The sequence below is a fragment of the Lepus europaeus genome, chromosome 4 (genome assembly GCF_033115175.1).
Source record: "Lepus europaeus isolate LE1 chromosome 4, mLepTim1.pri, whole genome shotgun sequence".
NCBI classification, from domain to species: Eukaryota; Metazoa; Chordata; class Mammalia; order Lagomorpha; family Leporidae; genus Lepus; species Lepus europaeus.
The window spans coordinates 19,031,261-19,041,693 of NC_084830.1; the positions used below are offsets into that span (position 1 = coordinate 19,031,261).

General features: G+C 50.9%; 1 protein-coding gene across 2 annotated transcripts in view; it reads left to right on the forward strand.

Annotated features, from left to right (window-relative positions):
- ANXA13 (annexin A13) overlaps positions 1-8,583 on the forward strand; it is a 65,037-nt gene extending 56,454 nt beyond the window's left edge. For both annotated transcript variants that reach the window (XM_062188022.1, XM_062188023.1), the window contains 3 exons: positions 450-525; positions 4,211-4,323; positions 8,022-8,583. In XM_062188022.1, the coding sequence (XP_062044006.1) occupies positions 450-525; positions 4,211-4,323; positions 8,022-8,141 (309 nt within the window). In that variant the 3' untranslated portion in view covers positions 8,142-8,583. The remainder of the gene's footprint in view (positions 1-449; positions 526-4,210; positions 4,324-8,021) is intronic.
- Positions 8,584-10,433: the final 1,850 nt, after the last annotated feature.

The following is a 10,433-nucleotide window of genomic DNA, read 5'->3' on the forward strand; positions in this document are numbered from 1 at the left end:
ACGTCACAGCCTCTACTTACGGTACCCGGCCTGTGAGTGACCAGGTCCCCAGGCCCAAGACAAGGGACATGAGGGAAGTGCAGCCAGATTATTATAACCACAGCCTCCTAGGATACTGCAGAAAAGATGAAAAATACCTTGGAAATTGAAGTCCTACATAAATTAAAAAATTACTGTTCTTATATAAATTAAGGGTTCCTCCATCTGTTGATTTTACAGATGGGGAAACTGAGGTCAAGGGCATGGCACTGACTGGGGTCAAATCTGGGACCAATCCTGGGCAATGGGAGCTCCCTGGAGAATGGGGGCAACTTCACCAGCCCTGCGAGGCCAGAGGAGGGCGAGGGGCTCCATTCACGCACAGAGGAGCCACCCCGAGGGGGCCAAGGCCAAGGCCAAGGCCAAACACAAACCCTGCAATAATGGCCAGACTTTGGTTCTCTCTGCAGCTCATTGGCAAAGACATAGAAGCAGCCATTGAGGAAGAGACATCGGGAGATCTGAAGAAGGCCTATTTAACTCTCGGTAAAGTGCCGTGGGGGAATCTCCTGTCTTGGGTCGGGCTCCCCGGAACCAGACTGGGTGACAGGGGCTCGGGTGCAGAACGCTGTCAGGGGACACACTGGGGAATGCTCTATCCAAGGGATACAGTGAAGGGGACGCAGCTGCATTCGGGGCCGAGCGGGTCCCACAGGGAGACCCGAGGCTGGAAGCAAGAGGCTGAGGGCTCTGCACCCCATGTCAATCCGTCACTGGGTGTTGGCTGCTCCCTGGGAGCATTTGCAACCTTGGACAAGCCAGCTGTCTCCTTTGAGGGACAATTTTCAGAGGGGGGCTTGGCTGTGAGCAGCAGCAGGTAAGCCTTGAACGAGCACCTCAATCCTGCAAAGGGCATGTTCCACATGCTAGAGCCCCTGAGATCACATGTAGACATCACGGGACCATTATCCAGGCCCAGGTGGCAGTGTGGTCCATAGGACACACCTACAAAACCATCCCCATGTAGGATCCAAGCGCTTGCGCATGCCCAGTGGCTTCAGGGTTTCCTTTTCCATTCGGTTCCCTTCAACATTTGCAAAGAATGAGGAGTGAGGAGGGAGACCAGACGTGGGCCAGGCCAAGCATTCGCCAGGACCTCCTCTCCAGGTGTTGCCCCAAGGCAGGAAATAGCAGAGAGATAGGCCCCAGAGTCTGGCCAGCCCCTCCTGGAAAGAAGGCATTGTCCATTGTCCACACTCCTGTGGCCAGGAGTCCAGGGCACCATCCCAAATGGCACAGGACATGGAAAGACAGATCCCCAGAAGAGGAGGAACCAAACAAGCAGCTCTGGAAGGCAAAAAATGCGCCGCAGGTGCCAAGCTCTTTTGTTTGGCTGTTTGAGGGGCTCTGGTTTTTTCGAACAATGTCAGCAATTGATCATTTTTTTTCATCCTTGTTCATTTTGCATTCGGATTAGCAGGACCTCTGCTCTGATGGACGGAGGAGGCCTAGACACACCCACACTGGCTGTACACGGGAGCCTACAGCTGGACAGCTGTCCCCTACGGCTCTCTAAGCAGCTAGGGCGCTACTCATGGCCTCATTCTGAGGCTCCAAATCCTTGCTGTCTTCACAGAGCTGAGACTGAGGGAAACACCCGGGGCAGTCAGAGATAACAACGCAGCCACTCTGGCCCCTGACATTCTCTCGGCACCTGCCGAGGAGGGTGTGGTAGGTGTGAGGACCAGGGATAACTAAGAACCTATCCTCACACTTACAGAGCTTAGTATCCATGGTGCATACGCACACATCAACAGATCAGGCTACAGTCAAAATCAAAAGCCAAGCAAACAAAGAGAGCGAAAGAGTTTACAGAGGAAGGCAAAGCCGAGTCCCTGGGGGTGGGACCGGGAACTGCAGGAGCTGAGTGGACTTGCGGGCAGCAAAAGTGGAAGTGATCAGAAAAGGCCTTGAGAATACGCCGCACGGAAAATGCAAGCAGACTTCACAGCTGTGTTTTCTAGACTCTTCCCACCCTGTTCCCGCTTGACTCCTAAAGATGTCAGTTTATGGTGACAAGTCGGGGTTGGGGGGGCTTACATCAAATGACTCCCACCACCTGCAGCCTCTGGGGTAGCCCTCTCAAATGGGGTCCCCGGGCCACCCACATCCATCTCACCTGAGACAGTGCAGTTCCCCAGGCCCCACACCAGGAAAGGAGCCCACGCTTCCCCAGCAACTTCCTTCCAGAGGCCAGGAGCAGGGAGAACCCCAGCACAGGGGCCCCAGTGGCCAGCTGCCCTTCCTCCTCTCTCCAGGAACAGCTTGACAGTATAGCTCCCCGGCTCTCCTCGCCCAAGCCTTGGAGAGATTCCAGCTGCTGCCAACAACAGAGGGTGTCCCCCAGGCATAGATTTGTAGACAGAGGAAGAAGTTTTGGGCGTTCTTCCCCAACTATCAGGAAGAAGGGACATCTAGGGAGAGGTTGTCTGGAGGTGGGGCACACACTCACCAGGCAGACAATGCTTGCAGCAGCCATCAGTGCAGCATGGGAGAGTACCTCCAGGAAAACCGCGTGGAGGCCGCTGGATCAGATTATCTGGGGACCACAGTGAGTCCCAAATATGCCACCTGCTCCCTACAGTGATGTGACATCCATGTTCCCCTCTACATAACCTCCAACCAATCCAGCACCCTTTGGTTACAGAGGCCAGACACCTGGGCCTGAGCTTCCCTTTGCCCCTGCACCTCCGGTGGTTGCCATGTGGCCTACCCTAGACTCTGCCTCCCTGACCCTGGCTAACCCCTGGCCCTCACACAAGGAGCCAGCAGAGGCCTTGACATGGCTGTACCTTCCATGGACTCACTGCTCATCACTAGTGTCAAACAACCTGAAGCCAGTCTAGAGAAGTGTTACAACCTGCAGCGTAAATGGCTCATTCCCCCTAAGTGGTACTGGTGATGGACCCAGAAGAGCTTGGGGGAGTGGACAGAGCTGATGGGTCTGTACAATTTTTTGATAACATGCAATCCTTATCCATTTCCATGAGGTATTGTGCAACACTTTAACACATGTATGCGGTGTAAATGGATCAACTCAGCAATTAGCATTTCTATTTCCTTATCTTTTTTTCACATTTGGAGCTACCCAATTACTCTCTTCCAATTTTTTTTTTTTTTTTTTGGGAGGGGGAGGTAGAGAGACAGAAACAGACAGAGATCTCCCATACGCAGGTTCACTCCCCCAAATCAGCGGGAGCTGGGCCAGGCTGAAGCCAGGAGCTGAGAACTCAATTCAGGTTTCCCATCTGAGTGGCAGCAACGCGACCCTCTGAGCCGTCACCTGCTGCCTCCCAAGGTGTGCATTAGCAGGAAGCTGGAATCAGAAGTAGAGCCAGGACTCGAACCCAGGCACTCCAATATGGGATATAGGTGTCCCAAGCGGGGCTTAGCTGCTTTACCAAATGTCTGCCCCAGTAATCATTATTCTAAGTTCAGATCCACTTTCCTTGACTTTCACATAGGAGAGAGGCCATGTGGTCTCTGTCTTATCCCCAGGAAGGGAGCTGTGTGCACCCCAACACCAGCTGACAGATAGAAACCACACTTTATTAATCCTTGGATAAATCAGAGCAGTGAGCAAGGAGAGAGCCAATGGCAGCATCTCAGGATGGTGAGCTTTGGAAAGGACCAAGCATCACATCCAGGCCATGCCCCAGACCACTCGATAAGGAGATTATGGGGAACCCGCCAGGAAAAGACTCGGAGAGGAGACTCACGGAGCAGACCCAGTGAGGACAAGCGAAGCGAGCTTGCTTTGCACTAAGACAGTCCTTGAGATAATGTCGCTTTGTGATGGAAAGTGGCTGCCAGCCCGTGTTGCCCCTCAGAAGCCAACCCCAGTACTAGAGAGCTCACTTAGATATTGAGTTCCTTGTGCAGATCATGAACGTGGTAGGGAGAGCCTGGAGAGGGCCACAGCTCTCCTCATCCCTTCAGGGAACAAGAGAGGCTTTTACTCCTCTCAAGCAATCTGCGGGAGAGCCCAGGTGCCCTGACCTGGGGAACCTGCCAGACCTCACTCCACAGCAGCGTGAAGCCAGCCCCTTTCACACCTCATCTTGGCGCGAGGGAGTCAGCTCCAAGGGCAGCATTGGCAGAGACGGCCCAGACGGCGCCATCCTTCGGAGGGTCCCCAACCTCACTCTCTCTCCTCCCTTGTCCCGCCCAGTGAAGTGCGCCCAGGACCGCGAGGGCTACTTTGCCGAGCGTCTCTACAAGTCCATGAAGGGAGCAGGGACCGACGAGGAGACGTTGATTGGCATCATTGTGACCAGGGCTGAGGTAAGACTCCCTCCATTCCAGACAAGCTGGGGCCTCTCCTTTCCCACCACCGACGTCATCGTCTTCTTTTCCAAGGTTTTCTTTCTCAAGGTGTACTTATTTACTTCCTCGAAAGGCAGAGTTAGAGAAAAAAGGAGACAAACAGAGAGATCTTCCCTCCACCAGTTCACTTCCCAAATGGCCACAAGGGCCAGGGCTGGGCCAGGCCAAAGCCAGAAGCCAGGAACGCCACCCGGGGTCTCCTACATGGGTGGCCAGAGCCCAGAAACTTAGGCCATCTTAGGCTGATGTCCCAGGTGTATCAGCAGGGAGCTGGATCAGAAGTGGGGCAGCCAGCACTCAATCCGGCGCCCATGTAGAATGCCGGTATCGTAGGCAGCAGCCCAGCCCACTGCACCACAACACGGGCCCCAGCAGACAGTTTTCATTTAGGGCCTATTTACAGCAAGTATAAAACAGAGATGGCACTGGCCGTCCCAGAATTTATAGATGACACGGTGATCTGCTGCAATCTACATAAAAATGCAGTAATGAGACTTGCTTCAGCTTCTGTCCTTGGTGGCTCTGGAGAGCTGGTGGCAGTGGGCAGAGGGACCCAGCAGAGAGTCGCTCTAAAGCAGGGCAGCTTCACATGGCTTCAGTTCAGGGGAGACCAACAGACACATCTCCCAGAGCAGAGAGCACAGCAAGTGCTTTCCTAGCTCTTGAGCCAGGTCTTTGATTGGACACACTGCACAAGCACTGATTTTGTGCAAGAAAACACATTGGCCTAAGGCAAGGTTTCTCAGCCTAAATGGTTTCCCCCTAAGGAACTTTTTCTTAATGAATCATTTATTTCATTTATTTGAGAGCGAGCAAGTACATTCCCATCTGCCAGTTTACTCCTAAATGCCTACAACAGCCAGGGGTGGGCAAGGTGGAAGCCAGGAGCCAGGAATTCAACCCAAGTCTCCCACATGGGTGGCAGGCACCCAAATGAGCCGTCACGTGCTGCCTCCCAGGGTGTGCATCAGCAGGCAGCCAGAATCGGGAGCAGAGCTGGAACCAACCCAGGCGATCTGATAAGGAATGTGCATGTCCAAGCGAGTGTTCGCCACTGCAGCAAACACCCAGTCCCCCGAGGAACCTTCCTGGGCACACTTTTCCCCCTAATTTCCACCTCCTCAAGAAATGCTGACGATGCAGATACTACTGTGTGTCTGTGGAATACCAAGGGATCATCAGTGCTTCCTTTGAGCGCACGTGAGAAAGTTCATGGAAATGGGCTGGTGCTCTGGCGGAGCAGGTAAAGCCACCAGTGGCAATGCTGGCATCCCATATGGGTGCTGGTTCAAGTCCCAGCTGCTCCACTTCTAGTTCAGCTCCCTGCTAATGCACCTGGGAAAGCAGCAGAAGATGGCCCAAGTGCTTGGACCCTTTGCTACCCACATGGGAGATCTGGAAGAAACTCCTGGCTCCTGGCTTTGGTCTGGCCCAGCCCTAGCAGTTGTGGCCATTTGGGGAGTGAACCAGCTGATGGAAGATTTCTAACTCAAACTTTGAAATAAACAAACTAAATCTTTTTTAAAAAGTTCATGGAAAATGGAGTGAAAATATTTTGAAACATATACAAGTGATCTTCAAAAAGTTTATGGAAAATATGTATGATAAAAAGCCTATGCATGAAGTTCAAGGTTGTTTTCGCACCAAAATAAACTTACAATTTAATTCTAGTTTCTCCGTGAGCTTTTGGAAGTCCCCTTATATGTAAAAGCACCACAGGCATTGTTCACCCTCTAGGAGGCAGTGTTTGCCCCATCTCAGTGGAGAATGCATGGTATGTCTGAGAAAGGGAAGGGGGTGAGTAGCCCAGAGCTTGGAAGTAGCTGTCAAGACTCGCAGCTCATGCTTTGGGACCAGGAGCCACAGCTGGGTGGGACAGGAAATGAGGGGGCAATGGCACTGTCTCCATGTGAGAGAACAAAGTGAAACTAAGTCCCAGGAACCCACAGCCATCTTCCCTTTGTGGGGAGGGGGACATGGTAGATGAAGCGGGAGAGACACCACCCCAAATTCTGCTCCTGGAGTTTGCACAAACAATACTTAGCATCTCACAACAGGATGGGTCTTTCCTCCTGGAATTCCTCCTCTCCCTCCTTTTTCTCCTCCTGCAGGACGCACCTTTCTTGCTTCACGTCTGTCTCCCCAACCCCTCAGTGGTCTCTCTACACTCCTTCCCACACTCTCCCCACTCCAGCACTCTCTCTCTTCCACAGGTATCTGTGTCCTCTGCCTCTGTTTCTCAGCACCCCTCCCCCATAGCCAATCACTGAGGAGTCTCAGGGGACCCAAAGGGGCCAGGTACACAATGGAGCAAACCTAAGGCTCTGAAAGAACCCCAGGGAGGTCAGATCCCTCTAGGGACCTCACAGGGGTCCATGTTCTCTCTGATGCAGACCCAGAACGTTTGACCCTGAGATGTTCTGTCACAGCTCAGTCCTGACCTCCTCCCAGGAAAGCTCCCTCAAAAGGCTCTAGACCCAGCCAGATGTAGTTTAGCTGAACTCCCTAGTTCTCCAAAGCCACATGGGACCGGACTAGCCCCTGTGTACCCCTCCTTCCTGCCCTGCCCCCTACCTGGGCAAGGATCCAAGTAGGGGAACAGAGGAATTCCTAAGCCACGGTTGGCAGAGGATACCCACCATCTGCGTCCTGTATCTTTCTACTCAGCATCCACTTCAAACGATCACCCACACCACCACCTTCCCCATTCCCATCTTGTTTCTCTCCATCAGTTCAGCCCTCTAATTGGGCTGCAGAAGAAAGAACCAGATACCTGAGCCACATTCTCTAGGTCTGGAGTGCAAGGAAGAGCCTAAACCAAAAATGAACTTAAAAAGAACAGACTCTTGGTGCCTGCCATTGATGGTGACTACACTGTAAACATTGTTGTGCCTGTCGTCTTGCTCACACGGGGCCCTTCAGGATGTAAGAGCAAAGTTCCACAAGAAGTATCAGGGAAGCCAAGAGAGTTCCTTGCTGCTTTTATGAGAGTCCCTGTGATCTATCTGGAGTTAAACCTTCCCTGGTGCAAGGATCTTCTCTTCCCAGATTGTAACAATCTGCATGCAGAGCAATCATTCGTGTGCTCCTGAGTCCCACGTCCACCCCCAATACCTGGGTCTTTCAAGGTTTCAATGAAATGGATTCAAAATATGTCCTACAAAAGATACTAGCTTGGATTTTCTTGACTGGTACTAATGTCCTCGCTGATTGGGGTACCAGGGAAAATAATGCCTACTTACCTATTTCTATGTTGACAATTGTCTGATCCTTACATTAGGGGTGATCAGACCATCGCCAGCACACCACATTGGGCCCGCTGCCTGCTTTGGTATAATCATGCTACCTAAGAACAACTCCTTTTCACATAACTGGAGAAAACGGATACTTTGCAACACATCAAAATCCAATGACATTCAAACTTTAGTCTCCATAAACACATTTTTGAATGGAGCACACACACACATAGGCCCCCCTCTGCAGACTTCGGGGAACTGAGAGCACTTGTCCGTTTCTCATCCGTGACATGGCAATGGCAGCCCTCGAAGAGATATTTAAGACATAAACGAGCAGCTGAGTCTAACACACTTGGAACAGTGCTTGACGTTGTTGGTGCTTACAGTGTGAACGTTGTTGTGCCTGTTGTCTTCCCACAGGTGGACCTTCCAGGGATAAAAGCAAAATTTCAAGAGAAGTACCAGAAGTCTCTCTCTGACATGGTTCGCTCAGACACTTCCGGGGACTTCCGGAAACTTCTAGTGGCCCTCTTGCAGTGAGCCAAGCCAAGCCAACAGCAACACAGAGAGAAGCCGCCTCTGTCAAGAGCATGTTCCAAACACAAACACCCCTCAGGAGCCCAGGTTTATTTTCTTGGAAGCTTAAGCAGGGCAGCCAGGCCATGCTCACTGAATCAAGGGCAGTAACCTCAAGGTGCTCGGGTGGGGCACCTTGAACACTGGCTTAGCAAGTATCAGGGCTGCCTCTTAAGGTTTCTTTAGCGTGGTGACTGAATGCTTTCCACACACAAATGGAATCAGCAGTTGGTGAAAAAGCTATGGTTTTAATGAAATGCTTAGGAGAGTACACACTGCACAGGGGTGTGAGGGGGCCAGGTAAAGACTGAATGGTAAAGGAACAGGGGAGACAAATTGACCGATTTGCTAATTTTCCTTCTGTGTGTTCTATGCCAAAGCCTCAGTGTTCATTAAAAGTTGTCGATTATGCCTCCGACGTGCTGCTTTTCCAAAGACTGGCCTGCTTAGTGTGGGCTCTTGGCCTGGAGACACAGGACCTGTGAAATGCAAACCTTTCTGGGCAGTGTAAACAGTGACATTTATCTGGGATCATGAAGGACAATACTCAAGGCTAGCAGCAGGGAGATAGTAGACTGGCCTGTATGAATGTGACCAGGGTGAGACTCACTAATCTATTACCTGATTTATTTGGGTTTTCTCCTCTAAGCATTTGGCCCACTTAAGTGTTTCATTTGACCTTCAAATACAACCAGGCTGAGCAAGGTGCTAAAAAAAATCAAGGTCAATGGGCCGCCTCTTTGGTAGGTTGGTTTGGCTGCAATAGAATCTCTGTCCCAAAATGCTGGCCTTGTAGCTGCACAGAGCTACACATGAAGGGTTCCCTCCAGGGAACCTAGACACCTGGGTCTTGGATGACCATTGGCACTTCTCAGTGACAATTTCATAGCTGATGCTCCCACAGCTCTATGAGGTTGATATTACTCCCATTTGTCACTTGAGGAAACCATGACATTAGTAATCTGGTTAAATTCATCTTCAAGTGCTAGAATCAGGACTTGAGGCCAAGACACTCCAGGAATCATGCTACTAACCACCTCTCCTTAAAAAAACATAACTTGAATTACACAGGAATGGGTCTATATTCATTCATCTAATTCGCTACCATTGGCTCACCACTGTGCTAGGCTCCAGGGATATAAAGGTAAATAGAAGATTGGGCAACTTATTCCCAGGTCAGCACACAGAAAGAGGTGTCCAATATGCAACAGAATGTTGTATGTGCATTACCAAGGGCAGGTAAAGGCCTCTATCCAAGAGCAAGAAGAGGGAACACACAGTTTTGCGGAGTGGGGGGGGAGGCTATAAATGTTTCACAAAGATGCGTTTGTGCTGGGTTCTAAAGAGTGTAGAGCAGCCTGCCAGAGAAACACAGGAAGAAGGGCACAGGCAGAGGCTGGGAAGTGTGAGTAGGCAGGATGTTCAGGAAGAGGTGACATCCATTCTCCTGGGACACAGCACAGAGACCGAGAGGAGCAGGCTGGGGAGGCAGGCAAGGAGGCTGCTGAAATACACTTGGATACCGTCATTCAATGTATTGTCATGGAGGAGTTTGGTCCTTTGGACAATGGCATGATTGGAGGTGTTTAATTGGCTGGGGACTAGCATCATTCTTGGACCTTAGGAAATAACTCAGGTGATAGGGCCACACGTGTAGCAAATAGCTCAAACACTCAGTCTGAGGACAGATGCCCTAGTGTGTCTTTTCAGTGGGTACAAAACGATGAATCAACAAATTAAGAAACTATGGTGGTGCTGACTCTGTGTCATAGTGGGTTAAGCACCTGCAGCACCAGCATCCCATATGGACGCCGGTTCAAGTCCCAGATGCTCCACTTCCAATCAGGCTCCCTGCTTTTGCCTGGGAAAGTGGTGGAGGATGGCCCATGTGCTTGGGTTCCTGCAACCCATGGGGGAGTCCTAGAAGAAGCTCCTGGCTCCTGGCCTCAGATTGGCCCAATTCCAGCCATTGCAAGATTTGAAGAATGCACCAGTGGATGGAAGCTCGCTCGCTCTCTCTCTCTCTCTTGCTCTCTCTCTCCCCCTCTTTCTCCATATCTTTGTCTTTCAAATAAATATTTTTTTAAAAAAAGACATTGTGTTAACATTTGATATCTTCACTAGACTGGTTTATTTACCTGTCAGGGTTAGCATTGTGAACTTTAACACATAAAAAATTATTTTTTAGAGCCATGGTCAGTGAGAAAACATACTGGTATTTTCTTATCTGGTGCTGAAGCTGGTCTCTGCTTCATA